This window comes from Falco peregrinus, chromosome 4, assembly GCF_023634155.1.
Source record: "Falco peregrinus isolate bFalPer1 chromosome 4, bFalPer1.pri, whole genome shotgun sequence".
Classification (NCBI taxonomy): Eukaryota; Metazoa; Chordata; class Aves; order Falconiformes; family Falconidae; genus Falco; species Falco peregrinus.
In genome coordinates, this window is record NC_073724.1 from 115,096,345 (window position 1) to 115,119,489 (window position 23,145).

Consider the following 23,145-nt stretch of genomic DNA (forward strand, 5'->3'; position numbering starts at 1 on the left):
TTTGCACAACACTCATGTATGAGGCAAAGGGAGTTACAGGCAGTAGTGTATGGTCTATTACCAGGGTGGAGGAGCTTGCTCTGTCCCAATACCTTGGGTGGTTTTAGGGTGCTTCTTCCTGAGAAACCAGCTCTGTGATCACAGTTGACCCAGCTCACATTTGGTGTGGAACTGCCCCTACAACCGCAGAGCTTGGAAACACTCTTTTTCTTGAGGATAGCTGCAATTTTACTTCACAATTTTAAGCCTGCCATCATAGTTATCCATTTGGGTGAAACTCAAGCTGCCCCACGACCTTTGCCGATGAGGAATCCCTCTCAGGACTTAAATAACCCCTGTGCCCTGTTAACATTTGCTTTCCTCGCTTCCTAAGACGGGTCGGACGTACAGGAGTCACAAAGCAAATGCACCTGGCTGTTTCTGCAGGAGAGGCTCGGAAGTGTTTCTCCCTGCCCCTGGCCCGACGCCGGCTCCCTCACAGCCCGCCGAGGGACGGCGGGGCGCTTTACGCGGGCTTTTTCCCCGTCGGCAAGCGCCACGCGCTGCCGCCAGAGGGCGCCGCCGCCCCGCGGAGGGCTCGGGAGGGCGGGGCGGCCGTTGCCGTGGCGCCCGGCGGCTGTTGGCGGGGAGGTGGCTGTTGGCGGGGAGGTGGCTGTTGGCGGGGAGGTGGCTGTTGGCGGGGAGGTGGCTGTTGGCGGGGAGGTGGCTGTTGGCAGGCCCTGACTGACCGCCCGCCGCCCGCCGCGGGGCCCAGGCTGTGCGTGGGTGCGGAGGGGATGCGGGTGCTGGCCGGGTGCCGGGGTCGGGAGGTTGTGGTGACCCTTGGGGGCCCTGGATCGGGAGGGAGGCACTCGGATGTGGGCAGTGGCGTGGGTGGCGGGAGGATGAGGGGAGATGCTTCAAAGCTTAGCTGTATAGGGAACTCCTCGGTGGTGGGTGCTCAGGGCTAGTGGCGGGGTGGTGTGGCAGGGCTTAGGCACAGGTGACAGTACCAGTGGGGTCTGGTGGCTGTGGACAGGGAGGCTCCGTCCACTGTAAGGGGTGGCCCAGCTTTGCCCACTGAGGTGCCTGGTGGTGAGTATGCGGGCACATGTGCAAGGGACATGCCGGGACTGAGGGCAAGGGGGAGGTGTTAGCCTGCTTTGGAGGCTGGGAAGAGGTCCCCGTGTGGCTGCAGGGTGCTGAGGTAATTATTGACGGGGAGCTGAGGGAGGCTCCTGCTAATGCAGCTGCTTGAGATACAGTGGTAACGGTGTGAATGCAGGTGCTGGTGTGGGCGGCACTGAGGAGAGTGACTGAGCTCAGGTGAGTGGCGAGCGGGTGGTCCCTGCAAGGAGTGTCTGGAAAGTCACAGTAGTGGGGTGGCAGTGCCTGGGATCTTCTAGCTTCTAGGGCTCTAATGACAGTGTTGTTATTGATTGAGAAAGTGCTGCTAGCCATAATGGGGGGGGGGGGGGGGGGGGCTGTGAAGAGTTGTGCCTCATAGATGGTTTGGGAGAAGAGAAGAAATAAATCTTGCCCTCTGCAAATGTTTTCCTGCTGGTTTAAAATCTGCAGTTAATTCTCAGTCCCCCTAAACACGTCCCCTTCTCTCTCATGTGTGTGCATTTTCTATGGTTTGCAAAATCCAGCAAATCTGTTATTATAGTATGGGGTTTTACCTTGTTGTACAGCTTGGAGGCTTTTTTGTTGGTCCCTCCACAGGAAGAATTTCATAATTATATTGCTGGAGCTCACCTGGGGCTGGAGTTCCAAAAAAAACCCCAAAAATTTTTCAAAGTACTGCTGTTCAAAATGTTTCAGTTTGTATCTAGTTTTAAGCAGGGTATTTGATTATTTGTTTAGTGAAAGGGATAGAAAAAAAAAAAGCAAAAAAAAAAAAAAAAGCTGGGGATTGCTGCGGTGATCTTCCATTTCTGATGAAAATCAGTACAATGAATTCTCAAGTGAAAGTGGAATCAACACCAGCCCAGTTAATTCTGCACTGAAGAAAGATGACAAGTTCTTTTTTTATACTTAAAACCCATATCCTGCACTTGTGCATTTGGACTGGAAATTTGAGAGGGGTCTAGGGATGCTACATACCTAACTTCCTGTTTCAGTGAGATTTCTTAATTCACTTCCTTTTTTAAAAATCTCAATCTTGCAAAAGTCATGTGTTTAGGGTTTTTAAAACTTTCATGAAAAATATTGTATAATTGTTATCTGCAAAGGTTGTGTGTGAATATTTAGGACTCAATATAGCTTCAGACTCAAGTGGACGTTCAGGTACGAAAGGATTTTTTTCTTGGATGTAAATGTCAGTAAGGTTTGCTGCAGTCGTGGTGATACTGTGAAACAGGCATGATTGTATTGGAAGTTTCACAGTGGAAATATTTTACTAACGTGTAGCAAACATTAAAACTTTGATCTGGGACATTTCAGAAGTTAAAAGTATAGCTGGTAGGAGTCAGGATTTTCCAGGTTTCTGTGAATTACATTAGCTGTACCAGTAACATAAATAACCAAGTGGTGCAAAGGCAGTGATTGACAGCTGTAGACAACTGTCCCTGTGAGTCTGAACTTTTCTTCAGCAGCAGAACAGACAAAATCTGCACAAGTAGGTTTCCAACAGACTAGGAATAAAATTCTTCTGGATAAAACATTATGAAAAAGATATTCCAAGGGCTAAGGAGCTGTGTGGAGATATTAGACTCCAAGGTATGTTTACCTTTTCACTTACCTTGTAGAGCTGCCACACAGTGAACATCCCTTTTACAAGCCTTTCTGCAATATATAGCACACTGCCTGCCCTCAGCACACACTTGTTTCATCAGCAGGCATCAACTAATCGAGGGTAGAAAGTTATTTTGTGTATGGAAAGCTGACATTGCCTTGCTTCAGGGTATAGTGAATACAGTGACAAGGCATGCGCTGGCATGTGGATTAGAGTGCATCTGTCAATAGTTGTTTTAACTTCCTTCCCTTGATTTTACATTGATTTGGCAGGCCTGCTATGTGGCTTTCCACTGATTTCTTTCTGTTTCCTTGTGTTCATTTTAATGGGAAAACTACCGTCTGCTGTATTTAGTCACAGAACAAGTTGTTATCAATTTTAGCTATTAGAGTGAGAATTGATAGAATTCAGAGCTTAAATTCAGAAAAGCAGTTTAATATGAAAACAGGTTATATACAGTGTTTCTACTCATTCAGTAAAACCTCCTCTGTTATATGAACTAATCTGGTTTTGGCATTTAATTATGTGACCACTAAAAGTGAAGAATCTTCGTACGTGCCCTTTTCTTGTGACCTTTTTTATTTTATATAATATGTGCTACCAGTTCCATTACAGAACTATTCATTGTCAGTTGAATTCTGAGCTTGGTAGTTGTGACAACAAGCCCAGGGAATACTGCTGACATGCATATCACTTCAGAGAATGGTTTTGTTCCAGCTCTGACAATGAAAACTGATATCAGAGTTGCAGTGAAAGACAAATATTCATAGTGCTATGAGAACAGAAGGAGCGGGAGAGAGATGCATATTAACAAGTGGACTCGATAAAACAAGCCCGATAAAGAAACAGAGGCAAACGATGGGAAAAGGAAAAACTGCTTGTTTGATTTGCAAGAATGTGAAACACAGCTCGCAGCAAGGGATGCAATAAGTGACTAGTGACAGAGGCCACTGTTCACAAACATATCTTTACTCAGGGCAACACTTCAGGATGTCCCCAAAACATGGGCCTGGGTGCTACCCTGGGCAGGATTATTGTTGTCAAAAAACATTGTTTTGTTTATTTCAGAACTGTTAAGAACTTGTCACAAGTGAAAAAAGCTGGTGAACATACGACGTTTTGTAGATCGTTCATTTATCTTCCCCCCCCGGCCCCCTTCTTTTCTGCTTGTCCTTTCCTGTCTTTAGATTTAACTTCTAAGTACAACAAAAAACATGGAAGAGAAGAAGAAAGAGGAGAAACCGGAAGAGCAAATTAAAGAGCCTGAATCAGCTTTCCCAGAAGCCTTACTAGAATTTCAGTAGGTTTAATGTATTTAACTTTTCACTCATATAGAATATGTGAATGTATAAAGCAGATTACAAAGACAATTTACCCAGTTCAGAGCCTGAGCTGATTGACTGTGGCAGTTATGTACTGTTCTTTTGTGTTCTTGTTTTGGGTTTTCAAGGTTATTTTGGAAATATACAGTTTCAAAACCATACCTATAAGAAAGCATTTAAGTGGGTCTGAAATAATTTTATGCCATTAGGTTATAACTTTGCAAAAAGAGTTTTATTTTGTGGTCACTAGCCAGAACATCAAGATCTACAATTTGCTCCCTTGGTGAAGCTGGGAGTAGAGCACAAGGGAAGTGCTTTATTTTGAAAATAATGGAGGGACAACTTAAAGGTCTTTTAAAATCAAGCAGAGAAAAATAAGGGCCAAGAGGAGAATATCTGAAGTAGTTACAAAATAGACCAATTCATTTGATCTGCAGTCTCTTGAGTAGATAGGGAGAAGAAGAAAAATGAAGCTCTTTGACTTTTATCAAAGAGACAGAAACTGGGAGGTAAAAACCTCAATAGCATCCAATATTCAACAATTATCAGCATTTAGGAGCAAGGAGTAGTGCCTTGGTGTAGAAATGAAAAGCGGGTTAAGCAAACTGAAGAGCAACCAAATATAGCTCAAGTGACATCTGTAGGAGTTCACAGCGTTTACGCGGGATTTTCTATTTCATTTCACAAAGAACAGAGTACAAGTTTCCACAGCGAAACAAGACTCGATTTAGCTGAATCATATAACAAATAAATACCATCCAAAAAGTCAACAAACCCATCTATTTTGCTAAGAAATAAGCAAACTGTATTGCTAGGCCGAAAAAAAAAACCTGCACCACTTCCTGATAAAATTGTTAGGCATATTCAAATATCCAAGCAAATGACTCATTTGTCTGAAGAGTCTTCCACTGAAATGGGTTCTGTACTGACACAGCGTCCACTGACACTAAACATATTTAGTTTCTACAGCAACGGTAGGGAGAAAAGGGAAGAAAAGTATTTTTCTTTCTGTCTTTATCTTCCTCTCTTTCCCTCTCCTTCTTTACCTCTCTAATCTATAAATTTTCTGTACCACTTAATTGAACAAAGCAGCATAATCACATAAGTGAATGTCACATTTGGCTTCAAGATTTATAGAGTGCATAGTATTTATTTAACTTCCATTCCTGATTTTTCTTCTGTGGATTGAAGAATGGTTGCTGTCCCTAGTGAATTTGGTATTTTGCATTTTTAGTATGGTTTTCTCTTTCAGGATTGGTTAGGAACAAAAATCCCATGGATTACTTGCCCAAGTAACATCCTACAGACTGGAAAAACTGTCATGGTACGGGAGAGGAGTGTTGTTTCTAGATGTTTAAATCATCTAGATGAAACCTACTATACAGGATTGAGAAAAATAATACAAAAGGAATCATCAGTCTAGCTATTTTGTTGCTTTAATCTTGCAAATACCAAAGAAAAATAATCTAAAGAGGAAAGTTCCAATATGTAGTGAACAAATTAGCAAATTCTACTCATATAAATTTTTGGCATTAACAAAGTGATGGATGTGGACTGCCACTTCATGGAAAATCTTAAAGTAGCAGAAATTAACATCAGCAGTATTCAAGATACAGAAATGGTTTAAAATGGCAGGTAATTTAGGAGGTCATACTGTGTGGCCAAGCTGTCACCTCTGTCTAATAAGTGATATATTTTTGCTGTAGCCATCACCACCATACTTCCATATCTCTGTTCTAGTCTCTTTAATTAATATCCCTGTACTTAATAGAAAACCTGAAGAATACCTTGGAGCACACTGACACCAGAGGATGCAAATCTAATAACCTGCAATTTGTGTGACTGAGTGATTCAAACTTAGCCAGCAAAAAATTATCTTCTTTTAAAACAACTTAATAGGGAGGGGCAACCCCACCCCCCCACCCCCCCACCCCCACCCCCCAAAACAAAACCTCAAGGAACAGTAAAAGATATTGTGATAATTGTAATACTTGCCTCTGATGTGCCATATGGTGAATTAATTCTGGGAACAGAGGGAAAGATTACAGAGAATTCTGCAAACAGATACCATTTGCAACCCAGTATTTCTTCTTCTAGAAGAATGAACATCAGAAAAAAATACTTATTTTACAGCTGTGGCAAAGAAGATGATAAATAAGTCTATGAAAATTGTGAAAGCAGTAAGCTGGTTCTTCGACAAAAATGTGTAAATGTACTCAGAAGATACTACTCAGGCTGCAGTCCCTATTCCCTTAGGGCTTCTTAAAGGCTAACAAGTTATTGGTGTATAAATGCAGTTTATGAAGCTCAACAAACCACATTTTCAGAAAAATTGAATCCCATTTAATTTTCCAGTTTGGGATTCATCTGATCTATGTCTGAGTTAGTTGCCTAGGCTTCCTCTATAGTGAGTGGAAAATAAATATTTCTGGAACGCAAATATCCTTGTCCTAAAAAAGACTGGTGCAATAGGTCAGCTAAACCACGTCCAGAAAGAATAATTCAGCTTAATCCTCTCTAGCGGTTACAAAAGAACAGCATAATTGGGGAGTGTGTTTCCCAGTAGGAGTGTGAGATCTAAACTAACATGACAGTCTAGATGTATATGGGAAATAATTTCTTTACACATAGTAAGCGGATAGTGGTATCAACCCAAGTGGGTCAAGCAATATGATATGAATATAAACATTTCAGTAGTATTTACATCTAATCTAGCTTAAGTAACATTCCTCTCTTCTGTTTTTGTAAGAATGTCTCTTTCTTTACTCTTTCTCCACAGAATTAAGACAAAAGAAGCAGCAATTGATCGGGTTTTATTTGATCTGAAACAAGTGGAAAAAAAGAACGAAGACTATCATAAAAGAGTAAGTGACTGTGCATCCTTCTCTCAACACATTTTATATGTGGTATTTTAACTTGCAGATTCGATTTTATTCTTTCAGTCCTAATACTACATTCACTGAAACTAGTCGTTGCAGTGTATTTCTTACGGTCAATGAAACTAGCGTTAGTGAGTCACTTTATGTGCTAAAAGTTAAGTGTGATCTGAATTAACTGTGGCATAAAGCATAAATGTCCTAAATATAGCCATGCAAAAAAGGAGCTGCAGTGGTAAAACATTGCAGAATAGCAGACAGCAGTAAGGTAATGTGAGTTCAGTGGAGGTGTTTTCTGTAACCGCCTAAGTATTTAATCTTACTCTGAAGCAAACAGAGCACAGCAAGCCCCCTTTTAGTAGGTAACTTTACTGCAGTACATTCAGGTGTGCCTTTTTAAACAATCTTGCACATATTCCTCAATATTTCAGTGCGTAAAGAAAAAACGGTATTAACTTCATTATTATTTTTTTTTGTCAGTAATGTTAGCAGCTCTAACCAAATATTGAGATTTGCTGACCTTCTTGGTTCACTTCTAAGGTGATCTGGAATTGCACAGGTCTCTATGACAGCTTAGTTACTCTTGCAAATTTCGTTTTAATGAAAACTGAACAAAGAGGAACAAGCATCACACAATTGTCTGGGTGCAATTTGTAGCACTGCTTGATGAAGACTCACTTTCTTGTGGCTTGAGAGTTGTGTTGGGTCATGTTTAGAATGCAGTTATGTAACTACTGATTGTACCTGAGTGACACTTTAAAGAACCGTACATATGAACTGCAAATAAAGAACTGTATATAAAGAACCATCATATGGCATCTGATAGCTGAAAGCAGTGAACTTCGAAAGTGGATATATATACAGCCACCTAATTAAATAAATTAAAATCACTCAAAAAGCCTTAAACTGGATTGTGAGATTAAACAGTGTTGCAGCCTGCACTTCCTATAACAGTGAAACATTGAATCGAACAATGCCTCTCTGTCCTTCCCATGCCTGATACTTGCCTTGCTTTTATTAGTATCAATCTGTTTAGCCTTCCTTGGTGGTCCTTTCAGTGCTGATGCCTGGATGGTGTCTCACTTGTGGCCTTAACTATCAGTAGAAGTGGCATTTGGCTCTTCTTTCTGCAGGCGTCTTTTATGGTTGCTCCCCCAGTTTGCTGCTACTTCATGTTCTCTCAAGAACTCCATATTTTAGACTGTGCAGGGTACTTCAGAGTGTGCTTGAAGTGCTATTTGTTTAATTTAGCCATGTTTTGACATTTTTTTTAGCTCCATTCTTTGTTCCCTTCTTAATGTTTCTGAGTGGTTTTGAGTTAATCCTTCTAGAATGAGTAATGCTTGAGGCTCAAGCTGCTGCAGTTACTGTTACAGTTTGCTCCTTTACAGTATCCTTTCAGAGCAAACATACACAAATCAGTAATTTCAAATAATTTGAGTGTCACTTGAAGGGTCATGGCAAGGGATTATAATTGCAGTTGTGGAATCAGTAGGTATAACTAATTCCAGCTCTGACAAGATTCTCTACTTTTGTGTATACAAGTGACCTGGTTGATGACTTTTCTACATGAAGGTGGTACATTCTCATGAAGGATGTTGGTGTCTAGTAAATAACTCCTATGAGTAAATATTTTTATTAAATTGACCCACAAGGAACTTTCTTTGCAGGCAGTGGAGGACTACTGAAGTGCTGCACCAAGTACAGCAGTCATTTGTCTCTCATTTTCTTGTAACAATCCTGAAATTACTGAGAAATTTCTGAGACTTGCAGACTCTCCCTTCAACTTCATCCTTTTTTAATATGAAGAATAGGTATTTAGCTGAGTGTTTTTGCAGTGTATCCTGGCACTAGGTCAGATTTTATTTTTCTTTATTACTTAAGTTTGAAACTAATTTGAAAATGTTTTAATACATGCCTTTTCTTGTGTTGTTCTTTCGTAGAATGACCTTCTGAAGGAAGAACAGCAGGCACACATCAGGCGCATGCTAAGAAAAATAAAAGAGGAGAAGAAAAAACAAGATGAAAAGGAGGTTGTAACCAGAGATGATGTGGAAGACTTACTGAAAGCAAAATGGAAGTATGTTAAGGACAAAGAACAACTTCTGAAAGGTATGTTGTGAGTTGTGGAAGTGCAGTCTGCAGTTTACACAGTTGGGATTGAGTACTTTTTTTTGCATTTTAAGTAGAGATTCAACTTCCTTGTTGCGTAAAAGGCATAAAGATATTTCTCCCCAAAATTAAACTCTCTCAACGTGGTATGAGATTGTGGGGGCTTAATCTGTTCCAAGTGATGTATATTACTGTGCAAATAGAGAGGCTTCATTTTTTCTATACAGTTGAAACCCATGAAAGCCCTGAGCACTGGCTTCACTGGAAGAGTTAAAAAAAAAAGTATTGATGTCAGCAAAAATGACCAGTTTTGATTGTTGAAAGTTCTGTCTGCCATCCCTGTGATTCTGAGGGAGACACATGTCTTAGGTTACAACATTTCAGTGAGACTGTTGTGCCTCCTTGGCAGGATAAGATCAGACTGTTTTCGGCAGTGATAATGGCTCTTGACACTCTGTGAGGCCATCATGTCGTAATGTAGCGTAGAAGAAACATCCTTCTTTCTCCAGTCCCAGTGAAACTGCCTTTAATATAGAATGTGATGGAGTTGTAAGAATTATGGACTATCAGTTGAAAAAATTGGTAATGAACTTGTCTTCTGATGTTCTTATTTTAATAGATCTGCACTCCCAAATTGAAGAAACTGCCCAAAAACTTTCAGTAAAGCAGAGTGAGAGAGATTTTTGGTTGGAGTACAAAAATGTAGGAAGTGAAACACAGGCCAACAAGATTATGAATCTAGAAAAAGACATTAAGGAAGTCAAAGATAACCTTCATAGAACTACAGGTCAGTTTACAGCTAGTGTAATACAAGTTTTACAGGCTGTCTGTATATTACTTATAGGAATTAATTAAATTATAAATTTAATTTGAGGTCAAGTTCTAGTAATTTCTGTCAACTTTTCCAAGGCAGTGCACCTAAGGTGGGCTGCATAATCCTGTAAAATGGAAGAACTCTGTCTCTGTGTCTGTGAAAGTCCCTTTACTAAAGAAATTGACAAAGTTGCAGAAATTATGAACATTTAAAGAAACTGATAAACTTGTCTTCTGATGATTTTCTTATAAAATACAGGCAACCCATTTTTAAGAAACGTTACTGCAAAGGACAGCAATTTCCTAAAAATAAATCTACATATATCTAGGTCACCTACACACGGGATTCCCTTAGCAGCCATACTTGAAAATGTTGTCTGCTGTTGTTGCTTCTCAGCATGCTGCAAGCACTTCACATGTTGAAAACTCCTTTGACAGGAAAGTGCGATGAGCTCACTCTTGGAACAGGCTGTCGATTGAGCATACTGGTTTAAACACAGAACTAGAGGGAGCTGTTTAGCCAGTGGTCGGAACTTTGCCTCCGAGTTGCATCCTCTCCTGTATGAGGGAGGCCCTGCAAAACTGACAGTACAGACATACACAAATACTGGGAACTGCTTCAATACTGACACGACAGTGGAATTCATTTGAGAGTTTATGTATTCTGGTGCTGAGTGCTTCACAAAGATTTCCTTACTACTGCATTATTTTAAAATCATTTCAATATTTTGCTGTTACATAACCCATGCTTCTAAGGGGAGAAGGATGTCCTGGTTTTCTTCCTCTATGTCCCTCTCAGTATGCATGACCACAGCCACGCAGCTGGTAGTAACAGGCAGTGACACTGCTCTAAGGGTCTCTGTATATTGTGCCAACCATTGCCAGGCATCAACTACTGTGGATAAGAGCCAGCTAAGCTATCTTTTTGTTTCTTAAAACATATTTTATCATGATTAAGATCTGTGTTTTCTGTGTTGCCAGATAGCTTGTCAGGTATCCATCTCTGTATTCAGGAGAGGTTGATATTTTTCATTATGCATTTTCTGTGTTCTTAATCAATGTAACTTTCCTATAGAGCTGCTGAAATACGAAAAAGAGAATGGGCTTTTATATAGAATGCCAGAATGGGCTAGTAAGAACATTCAGTCTGACCTCATGCATGTCACAGGATACAGAGCCAAAAAATTGTGGTCAAACGGAAGTGTATTTATAGAAAGACAGTTAGAGAGGTATATATAGCAGTTGCCTAATTAACATACTGCAAAATGATGCTGCCAGTACTGGATGTTAGCATAATATTTTACTCAACTTCCTAAAATGAAACTTATAAAGTAGCCTGGGAGTACAGCCTTCTAGCCTGCACAAAAAAAAAAAAAAAAAAAAAAAAAAAAGAAAGAAAGAAAGAAAGAAAAATCTAACAAGCATCCAGAGTAATGCAGAAGCAAAGTCAGCTTGCTCACTTCTCGAATGTGCAACAGGCTTAGGGAATAAACATAGATGAAAAGGTTTCTGTCTCTGTAGGTACCACTGAAGGGCTTGATGCTGGCACTGTTCATGTAGTCTGGGGGTGACATTTTAAACAAAATTGCTGGAGGGAAGAGGAAGAAAAAGAATGCTATACACTTACATGAGGTGTGGGGGAAACTGTTCTAGTGAGAGTTAGGGAAAATAGCCTCCTTAGAAACAGCAGGTATGTCTGAACAGTTCCTCCTTCTCTTCATTCTCCTAGTACAACTCAGCTTGTTTACTTGTCTGAAAGAATGAAAAGATGAATTAGTTATAGTATGTAAGTACTTCCATTTCATTCTGCCAAGTCTAGATGGTGGATTGATTACAGCAGGCCAGTTTCCACAGTGTTAAATTAAGAACTAATGCACAACTAATGCACCTTTCATATTTGACTGCCTTTGACTCCACAGTGGGTCCGTGACCAAATACTCATTTACAGCCAGATCAGCAATAGGCTGTCTGCAACACAAGTGCAGAGCCAGGCTGAATTTTAAGCCTCTGGAACAAGTATGAAGTGCTTTCCTTGAAATTACTACAGTGTCATTCATTCCTTCAAAAGGAGAAAATACTAAGGAGCAGTGGGCTATTTAGAATAGCACAAAAGCAACTGAAGAGAAGGGTGAAATAATTAAATACCAAGTGATTAGAACTTGAGGCCAAACAAATTCAGTTTAACGTAAGACGCTTCCTAAATAACGACCACAAGTAACGATGAAAGCAAATATTTGAGGCAATTGCCACATTCTCTATTTTGTCCTGTTGTCAAATTAGAACACCCTGGAAGGCTTAGATAAGTCAGAAAATGTATTAGGCTCTGTATAATAACTGTCGGGGAAAAAAAAAAGCCACATGGATAAGATGATCCAATATGCTTCTATACCTAAAAAACAAGTTTTCTAAGCAAATCTTTTGCATGACTCCAGGAGTTCTGTGATTGATAGAGACAAAATTTAATGCTAAGATCCCAATATTGTAGCAGTGAATTGCTCAGCTGTTGTAGTTGCCAACAGAAATGTGTAAGCCACTTCAGGTTTTAGTTTTGTAGTTCAGACTACAATAACTTGGGTTTAGGAGGACAGTTTCTGTGGAGAAGAATGTTTGAATCCTTTCTGTGGAGCATCTATGCATGTGATGCTGGTTAATAAGTTACAGATTAGGAACAACATGCTGATTATCTATTTGTTTTCAGCAGAATTTGATGTCAAATAATGGTTTCTGATTTTCTTTTTTTGTTTTGAAGAATATTACACAAACACTTTGAAAGCAGTGAAAGAAGAAAATGACAGACTGCTTGAGAGGCACATGGAGTTAAGTAAGGAACAGGCTCATGAGGTATTCCTTCTGCCTTTTTCAAAAGTGCTAACTTCATCTTAGTTAGCAGTCATCTACTCTGCATTAATAATTATTTTATCTCAAATTAAGATTTGAAACTTTTCTAATAAATTAGGAGTAAAATAAACTGTAAAACTTCTTACTAAACATAGCATTGGTTATTGTTATACACACATGTACTTTTTTTTTTTCTTTTTACATCAGGCTAACAATGAGTAGCCTGAGCAATTTGACAAAGGAGGTATGGGAAAGTGGGGCACCACGCACTGATATGACTTGTTCAAGAACATGTCACTTTTGCTGTGACTTTGATTTTGACATTTGTATGGACTTCAGAAAAAAATAGCACTAAGAGATTGTCTGCATGGAAGCATACATAATTTTGAAAAAAGAAAAAGTTGTTGCCTTGTACTTGTAAAGTACAACATTTTTAAAATGCCAAAATAACGCAGTTTACAGTAAAATTTAGGCTTATCGATACATTGTCATCTCTGCCAGCTCTGATTTGCAAATATGATTTACAATGCATTTATGGTGATGACTTCTTACACTGTATGCAGAGCACACCAGTACAAATCACTGGTTGGGCCCATTAGGTATTTAAATTCCCCTGGCTTCCATGCTGGACTTTTCAGTCACATGAGAACATAATCCAAAGGACTGTGCTTGTGGTGATCTACAGAAGCATCTTCCTTCCCAGTTGTTCCTTTCCACTTAGTGACATCAATAATTAAATTGTAGCCTTGGCTCGTTAGCATAGATGTCTCCTTGTCATAGATCAGTACTGCCTAATTTGTGATTTTGCTTGGGTTTTTTAATAGCTAAATTTCTGTCTGATTTCCTGAAAACAGGAAGATTTGAGCAGTAGTGAGAACACAGCAGAATGTGTTAGACCAAAAGGAAATGTCCTATTTTAATATGGGAAATTACAAAATATTGGTAAATTGCTTGACATATAAACCACACCGTACAGGATGATGAAGAAACAGCTGGTCTTGTGGACTAAATCCCCTTGTAATCCCTCAGGGGATGCAATGCTACAGTCTGTTGTGTGGATGTTTCTTAATTATCTCCTGCTAAACAGCAGAAGGTTCTTTATAGTATGCAGCACTGTCAAAGTCTTGCTTTCAGAGGAGATGATCTTAAATCGTGTTTTCTCAGAATGCCCTAAGATGCTTAGACAAAAACAGTCGCAGAGAAATTGAAGAGAATGAATGGCTGAAAGAAGAGGTAAGAGAATCACCTGTGTACAGTTTATCATCGTAGTTCAGGTGTGAAATACCATGGCCTACAGTTGTAACTGTTTCTAGTGACAAACCTCTGAAGACTTTCATAGGAAAAGGAGAGCTCTTTTCCTGTAATTAATCTGTAATCCTGAGTAGCAAACAGTGTATGTGCTGAATAAAGGTAAAAGGTGAACATCTACTTTCACAAATGAAGGACCCCTTTTCTTGCCCCAGCAGCAGTTATGTGAAGGGCTGCAACGTTCCATACAAGTAAGTATCTGTGGAAACTGAGTTACTATATAATGTGAAAGTTCAACCATGTAAGTACCTGAAGAGTGTAGTTTTGAATTGCATTAAAGTTCTAGTGCTGCAGTATTGAAAGGAAACAGATATGGATGTTGGAAAACATTTTGGAGAAAGAGCTTTGAGACAGCTTTAAACGGGACATAATAAAGAAACCCTGGAGAATAGTACACTGAAGAGAGGAAAATCAGGATCGTATATAGTTGTAAATGATTAATTGATAGCTCTTATACTATCCTTTAATGGCAATTTAGAGCTACATATTAGACTTTTGTAACTTTCCTCATCAAGAAAAAACTGTTTTGTGAGCCAAATTTAGGAAACTGATTTTTCCACAGTGAAAGTTTTATTGTTTATTCCAATCAATACAGGTTCTTTGTTACGATCAAATCTAGGCAAGACATTGGAGGGAAGCAATACCCTTTCCCACCTTTATAACCTCACCGTTTAGAACTGAGCAAAACTTTTGGGGAAATGAATGACGTTATTATTTCTCTGTGCTACACCAACAAACCTGGCAGAGGTTTCCCCATTTTACTTACCGGTTTAAGATACTTGCCTGTGTGCAGGGATACAGCTTGCTTTCTTCCCTTTAATAAGCTCTGAGCTTGCATCCTTAACTTGCCAGGGTGGATGTCCAAACCACAGCTTCTTAGGCAACGAGGTAGGGGCCAATAGGAAAGAATTACTGTTTTGATTTGTATAAACAAACCGGAGCTCAAATCTATACATCCTATCACTGAATGAGTACGAATTCCCTTCCCATCTCCCTTTCTCACTGAACACTTAGGAATCTTACCCATGTTAGGCAGTGTCAACAAGAGAGGTACACTTTGGAGTACTCATGTCCTGAGGGGCCCTCACTGCAGAGTTGAGGGATTTGGGTTTTTCCTCTCAACTAGAAGTTTCCTATGTTATGAATTAGTTTGTTATGAATTAGTGCTTTGAATTATTCTGGAAGTCCAAACTATTATCACTAACTTCCCCAGTCCTCTGAATTTACCCTTTCATTTTCTCTGCTTTTCTTATACAGATGTAATATTTTCTTTTAGGCTAATGTTTATATGTAGCTGACAGACTCTTCCAGTATTTTCTTTTGGGGAGATAAATAAAAAATTTCAGTTTTGTCTCAGTTCAAAATTCATCATTTTTTCAGTTTGGCCAGCCAACTGAAAAATGACTTGCCAAAGCAACCCTAAACTAGTTACCTTCACTAAACTAGTTACCTTCAAATTTGAACAGATTTGGAGACTTAAGTCACATTTTTCTACAGTTACTGTGTCACACCAAGATGGTGCAAAGCTGCATCACCTCATTGTGCCAAGCCATGTCCTGTTACTGGTTACTGCCCTGTCATTTGCACCTTTTTTAATCCCTGGAAGAAATGGGAACTAGTTTTTAACTGCAAATTTGGATGAGTATAGCTGGGTTAATTTGGCTTTGGTGAGAACAGATGCATTCAGATCACTAGGTGCTGCTTTTAAACATGTGCCTACGGCTAAAATTTCTTGGAAGGTACCTGTCCCATAGTACATTCCACTTCCTTGTGAAGTGGGGTAAGAAATTCAGGAAAAGTAAGAGGAATTGTGGGAACTGAATAACTAGTATCCCTTGTTAGTAAAACTTTATGGCAACATGGGGCGATTACCAGTCCAAAAGAAAGTAGAACCTGCAGTTTAGCCAACATCATAGCTTACTTGGACCAAAAGCTTCACTAATTCTGGGTAGGAAGGTCTTATGTATAGGCAGGAATTAGAAAAGCAACACTAGCTGAGCAGGATCCTGAATTTAACTCTGCAAAGAAGGTTTTTCTCTCTCAAAGCTCTAATGTGAAAGCAAAAATGAAAAAATCCAGAGCTTCTGCCTACTAGACCTGTTTGGCTGCATGAGAAGGCTTACTATCAGGGCTGCATAGCCCAAATGTGTGGCTGTGATTGACAGAGTTGTCCCAGTAAAAGCTCCTAATAAAGGTGTGAAAGAGCCAGAGAGGCCTTCCCCTTGCCTAAAAAAAGTGTCACTGTTTCTCCACCAAATGTGGTCTTGCTGATAAAGCTGCATTTTTTCTAGGCATGTGCTATGAAGATAGTTACTATTAAAGCTTTCCAAAATAGCTATAGACTTCGTAATATTATATTCTTTTTTTCTCTTTCTTGGTTGTTTTTTTTTTTTAATTGTCAAAAGATTAAGATGTACCAAAAGGAAGTAAGTGATTTGAAAGCCTCTATCAACCTCCTGGAAGAAGAAAATATTGGTTTAGTGACAAAACTGGTCAATAGCAGACTTCAGAATCTGAAAGCACACAGGTAAAATGATGCCTTACAAATTCAAAAGTGATTAATTTTTTAAAAAGATAATGTTGCCTTCTGCCTCTAGAGCTATTTGGGCTCTCCCACAACAAAGCCAAGGTAGTTTTCTAGTTGAGGGGAGGCAGGATTTAACTGAGTGGGACTTGTATCTCTGAAGGATGATAGCAACATTGAAACCTCCCAAATACCAAAATTCGGGAAAGAAATGGGGTTCTTTTATAATCGATTAAGACCTAGTGACACTCGCTTTCTTTTAGTGGGGATACTACTGGGGCTTGGAAATAGTTTCTCTCCGTTTTAATTGACTCAGACCCAGCTTCTCCATCCAAGTGCTGAGTAATAGATTTTTCCTTTAGTGTTGGCAAAACATTCAAGGATGTGAAGATTAATATGCAAATATATGGGGTTTTGCAATCTCAAGTGAAACAGATGACCTGGTACTGAGCAAGGAAGAGGCCTTGGGATAGGTCTGTCTGTAGATGTGTCTGTAATAATAGTTCCTTTGTATTGCAATTATTTAACTTGTTCCCTAGAGAAAGATTAATTTAGCTGCAAAATGCAGACACTAATGATATTAAAACCACGGTGTAACAATGGGAATGATCCATCTTCATTTATCCAGTCCCAGCTCAGTGTTTTTAGCCATATTGCATGAAAAAGTTCCAAGTCTAAGAAATGACCATTTTTCTCTCCTCTCCAAACTTTGGACTGCTTTTAAGCAAGAGTTGCCAGCTGTGGTTTGAGTCTTGGACTGACTGGAGACTATAACATTTGTTTTCCTTTAGTCTCATGGACATAGTTGAACTTAGGAACGAAGAATAAAAAAAGAGCAGCTTATTAGCCACTAAGCTACCTGGCTGCCTCCATTGCATTTTTAAACCATTGCGCGTTTGTGGTTAAGCAGGCAAATGGCTTTCGGAAAGGGTGCCCTTCCCATCACCCCAAAATATTGCACAGAACAATTTAGAAAGAAAACTCAGACCTCTAATATAAGTATCAATTTATGTTTTTAATTTCATAGGCATTTGTTTCTTACCCAGACTGCTGGCTTGCAAGATGAATTTCCTAAGGATGAAATGAAAGAAGCAGAGTATAGAAAACATGCAGGTAATGCGCATGCCAGCAGCTTAGAACTTATAAGTTACTGAACATTTACATACTTTTATTTTCTTTTTTATCAAACCGCCTGTTTGACATGGTGATTAATTTCCCACTTAATTGCAGCCACTACAGCAATGACAGACTGCAGTTTGTGTTAAGAAGACAAAACCGCAATCTACCTGTAATACAGTTTTAAAATTGAAGTTGATGTTTAGATTGTTGAATATAATTACTGATATAGAGCTAGCCTGGCATGTGGTTAACAGGATTGGCCATCTTTTATGCAGATATGATTCATATCTTAATCAGTTCTTTGCTGATGCATATCATCATAACTTCATTGTATCTTGTCCCTGAGAGGACACTCTTGAACTCTACATGGGCTTTCACTTGAAGTGTACATGCACTTTACATTCATTCAGCTCACAGAGATATACTGCAGTTAGATTAGAAATAAATCCCTGGCAAGAGCAGATGAAGCTACGTGGAGCTCAGCCCGAGCTGAAAATCTTGGTAAGCAGTACTGAATTTTGGGCTGAATCCCAATCTATTCTGGTAGGTGTGCCCTGGAAAAGAATATACCATTAGGCAAGAAGGACCATGTGACTGTGCTTATCTAATTAGGGTGGCTTTTATGGATTCTTGTTTTATTTAGGGTGGCTTTTTATGGATTCATGTTTTATTTTATATCTCTGTGTGAGCAGAAGAAATAGGGGGCAAAAGGACAAAATTACATCAAAGGGGTAAATTTCAAAAATTGAAGCCATACAGTTATGGATACGCGAACAAGTTTGTTGAAGTTCTGATCAGTTCCAGCCATTGGTGGGCCTTTCTGGAACCATCAGGCACCAGCAAACATGTTGACTAAGATTTCTGAATTAGAAATATGTTTGCTTCAAACAGTTCAGCTCTATCACCTTTGCTAGACCTTTACAAATGTTACTGGGTGAAGTAGGTTTTGTTTCAGTAAGCTGGGGTCAGGACATTGTCCCGGGCAAATTCCCAGAACTGCCATCCTGGGAAATCATGAACTGCAAATGTGAGTTCTTCAGGGGAGTTATAAGTAGACTAGCTGTGTTTCAGGAACTTGGGTATGTGTAGATATAGATACATGGATATACTAAAAAATTATACTTGTTTTTGCTGCCTGTCCCATATTTTTTTTTCAGGACTATGTAAGATTTAAGTTGAACTGATAAAAGCTCTTTTTTTTTTCCTCCTGGCCTGTCCACAGACCCATTACTTCTAACTTCCAATCAATTTCAGTCCCTGAGCTTGATCAGAAATTGTGAACAGAAATAAATATAGAAAAATCAGTGAGCAAAATCAACATTTGGCTTGGATTGCCAATTAAAATCCTACCAAGCTGTTCTTTGCATTGCACTGGCCAAGCCACATTAAAGATTGCAGGCAATGCTCATATCATGTACTAATTCTGATTTTCATAAGGCTTAATGATTGCATACACATCAACGTTCTTCTCTTTAAAAAGCAAAGACAGATGGAGATGAAAATCTCAGAAGTGACACGGTCTCCTGTCAGAAAAAGAAAGCCTTTCCAAAGATTCAGTCTAAAACAGAGAATGAGAAGCCTCAAGACAGTGATGAGGAGCTGTGGGAAAAGTCATTCACTCCACCTGTTGATAGTTTGTTGTACAAAGCTGAAGAAGATTTCCAGGTACGAGTTAAAGTTACCAGGTCTTTCACTGACACAAACATCTTTCTGTATGGAGCATGAATTACTTCCAGGAGCGTTCTACTCCCAGTGATTTTATGGCAGAGAAAACTCCAATGTCTTTTACCTAGTGTGCCACTCAGATGCTTAATCATAGGCATCTGGTTCTATTTGAGATCGTTAGAACACTCCCTGTCCTTCAGATGCTGGGCCAAAAGAATATAGGTTCTGTGTCATATAGGCCAGTCTCACCTGGATGTTTTGGATGCTTTAGGGCATTTCTCGTAGCACAAGATGCGTTATTCTGGCAATTGAATGCTGTCCTAGGAATCAGCATATGTGAGTGTCAGGATGAAATTCCCCTAGCAAGAATCCCGAGTGTCAGCTAGTGACAGTTTTCTGTGGTATTGCATAGAATTGTTTGCTTGGATGTTGGTCCTTTAGAATTTATGTTGCATAGGAGCATTAAATGTTCAACAAGTAATTTATTCCTTCAACAGAAAGCTAGGATGAAGGTGTTCCTGGGTGCAAAATACAGGGGCTGAGAAAATAAAAAGGTACAGGTTATATGTAAATAAGCAGTTTGTGTGGCTCTCAAAAGAGGTGCTGGCAGCTGCTTCAGGAGGTCTTCAATCCTAGCTTGCAAAAAGATGTTTCCTGGGTGCCTTTGATACTACATTCTTGTTATGAAAACTTGAATACATTTCTTAATAAACTAACTATTCTTAGAAAATATATTACTCTACATCATCAATTTCTACTGCAAATTAAAGATGATATAGCCGTGGTGCAGACTGCAGGGCTTGCTGTGTAAAGATACTTCTCCATAATGTTTCTTTACTCTTGAATATTTTATTCAAACTTACTCATTATGGAGTTTAAAGAGACACGTACACACACACACAAAAATAACCCCAGCTACAACTCTTTTTCTAGTAATTTGGCATTAGTTTGATTAATACCATGCAACTTGTCTTCAGAGAAATCATCCTGTTGCCTTGATCAGAGATAACATCAGGAGTGGCTCCGTCCTGAAGAGTCATTAGAGAGAAAAGCTGAACACGTAACAAAAACGTTCTCTGCAGGTGCTTGTTCCCTTGCAGCTGTTGCCTCGGGAGAGGAATGCTAGCTTTACTTCTTTCTTCCTGCTGTTAGCACTGCATAGCCCACCCTGCTGAGGGCCGTAGGTGCTGCTGACGTTCTTGTACTTCCTAACAATGAAGGTATAACTGCTGACAGTGGAGTTGCATTGGCAACTATTATGAAAGCATTTACTAAAGACAGGTGATTCAAGGGCTTGCACTGCAGGGTTCCTTCCCCCTCTCCCTGGCCTTGGCTCTGCGGGCCTGCTCCTGCCCTTAGGGAACGCAGAGTGCACATCAGCCTTTTCTGTAGCTGATTCACTCCCTAACCCAGCAGAAAACCTTGCCTTTTTTTCTCCTCCTGAATTAGTTTTCTGTTGGGTTATTCAACCAAATTGACTCAGAGGTTTGGAGAAGACCAGAGCCAGAACAGCCGTGGTGGAAGCACATGGCTGAGCTCGGACCTCTCTTTTGGCAGTAGTGAACTGCTGGATTAGTTTAATTCTTCTCACAGAACTGAACTTGAGAGCAGAATTTAGTTTGCAGAGAAAGTGTCATCAGTGAAAACACACAGGAAAAGAAGAGGGCAGCATGGCTGCAGCCTCCTAAGCCGAGCTGGCTTGTAGACCAAGCCCATTAACACTGATGCTACCAAACACAGCAAACCCAGGGCAGCATCTTTACAGTTGCTTTTAAAAAGAAAGTTGCTAGGGTTTGTTTTTGGTTTTTTTTTTTAAGAACGGTTGCTTTTCTATGTAATTGCAGAAGAATTATATTCTTTCTTCTTAAGGAATACTTAAAACTGGGTCCTCTGGAGACAAAGCTAATGTGTGTGGTTGGAAGAGCCATGCCTATTCATGAAGAACCAGAAGAAATGCCAAGCAGGAGCCACACAGAAGATGGTGTTATTGGTAAATCAGATGGGCACATCACAGCCCAGATGATCAAGGCCTTATCTAAAGAAAAGGTTGGTGAAAAATAAACAAGCTGTGCTGTTAACGCAGAAATGTAACATTCTCAGTTCATTAAATATTTGCTCTGTTCTTCAAGGAGTGTGTGGCACTGGGCTTTGTGGAAACTATTTTTGAGTGCCTGAATCATGATTTACACATACAAGTTGAATGAGAGGTATGTCTGTGTGCAGACGGCTAATTGAAAGGTTGCTTCCCTTACCACTGTGAGCACTCTCGTGCACTTTTTTTGGCTTCTCAGTCCACATATAGCTGCTCAGATAGCTAATAAAGGATCATAGTCAATATGTAGGTTTTGTGGTCCCCACTTGCAGTCTGTCAAATGTGGAATTCCCTCTTGATCAGACACAGAATGAGTAAATACAGGCTGCCGTAAAACACAGAACTGTTACATACTTTGCTAAAACAATGTAATTTATCCAAGCACAACTCAACTATTGCTAGAAATTGAATGTTTAAATGCATTTTATCTGTCTCCATAAAACCCCTCTAAATATATCAAAATAACAAAAAAAAATGGAAAAAAAATTAAAGAATCATGAAAAAAATTATGAAAGTCTTAAATTGTTATTTTTTTTTAAATTGGCCAAATACATTGTGTAATCCTGTATCTTTGGTTTGTAGCTGGTCTGTATGAGCACAGTATCTTAGTGCATCGATTCAGTGAGGGGGTTTCTATGCTTCTTGTACATCCTGGACACTCTACCAGGAGTACGCAATGCAGGTTTTTTCCACAGGCACAAGCAGGCTTCCAACCTCTGCATTTCCCTTTAGAAACTTGTGAAAGCATTGAATTATCTGATTTAAAACCTTGACGGGTTAATCAGCTGTTTGGAACAAAGCTTTTTTAAGAAACTTTTTTTAAAACCTTGTATCAATGTAATGTCTCAGCTTACCCTGTACCTCAGTCAAATTTTTCATTTTCCAGTTGAGCTGAGCTATCGCTGCCGAGCAGGCATCTCCTTGAGTCACAGGTGACTCTAACTGTACTCTGGGATCCGCTGACTACAGCTCCCCAGAAGCTGGGCTCACAAGTAGACACGTAAAGGTCAGAGCCTCGGTCGCAGACTGAATCTCACTTGCATTGCCACGCAGCAAACAGTGAAATGAGTTTCGACACGTCCCTGCTGTAACCCGAGTTACCACAAAGACTGAGGTGACTCCTAGCGCTCGGGTGTCCCAGAGAATGGGGATCCATGCTTACGAGTGGTGTTGTCACCACAACAGACGCCTCCCCTCAGCTACACTGGCTTTCTTTGAGTGAAATGCAAGCCCCATGAAATGGCTTACTTGAAAGAGAGATTAGTTCTGCTCAGTGATTAGTTTAGCTTTTCGTTTAGTCACAGAATTAGAATATGGCTTATGCCGAAGAGCTTTACAGTCAAAGAAAGGCCTCCTCTTCTTCCCACCGCTCCCCAAAGGGCATTTACATTTTCTAGTGATGTGAACATAGGGCCCATCTCTAGGCTTCTCTTTGCCCATGCCCATAATGCATACCACCATGTGTAGGGCATATGGCAGGACAACATAAACTTGTACCTTGGAAAAAAGAAACTTTGCTTCTTCAAGTCACTGTTTAGCCTTTTACCATAAATGCCTGTGTGGGTCAGAGGCAGTTAAAAAGAAATCTGAAACATGCTAATTAGGGTACAAGCCACAGGCAGCCTGGCAAGCCAGAAGCAACAGCCTGTAGCAAAACATATTTAGTGAAGTGTCCCAAATCCCCTTGATTTCTATAGGATTAGAGTTAAGGCCAGTGTGAGGCTTTTATATGGAGAAAGCAAATGGTCTACAGCAAATGA

The 23,145-nt window shown here is 39.8% G+C and overlaps 1 protein-coding gene across 3 annotated transcripts; it reads left to right on the forward strand.

Moving 5' to 3' along the window:
• The first annotated feature begins 659 nt into the window (after positions 1-659).
• CCDC83 (coiled-coil domain containing 83) lies at positions 660-21,823 on the forward strand. 3 transcript variants are annotated; one of them, XM_055801787.1, is made up of 11 exons: positions 660-765; positions 3,904-4,016; positions 6,818-6,902; positions 8,858-9,026; positions 9,646-9,813; positions 12,589-12,680; positions 13,842-13,910; positions 16,391-16,512; positions 17,537-17,622; positions 19,109-19,293; positions 21,163-21,823. In XM_055801787.1, the coding sequence occupies exons 2-11, from the start codon at positions 3,931-3,933 to the stop codon at positions 21,352-21,354; spliced, it is 1,254 nt and encodes a 417-aa protein (XP_055657762.1). In that variant the 5' UTR covers positions 660-765; positions 3,904-3,930; the 3' UTR covers positions 21,355-21,823. The 3 variants fall into 3 exon arrangements, with proteins under 3 accessions (XP_055657762.1, XP_055657761.1, XP_013150515.2); XM_055801786.1 differs by having other exon boundaries at positions 696-757; XM_013295061.3 differs by lacking the exon at positions 660-765 and adding an exon at positions 1,196-1,305.
• Positions 21,824-23,145: the final 1,322 nt, after the last annotated feature.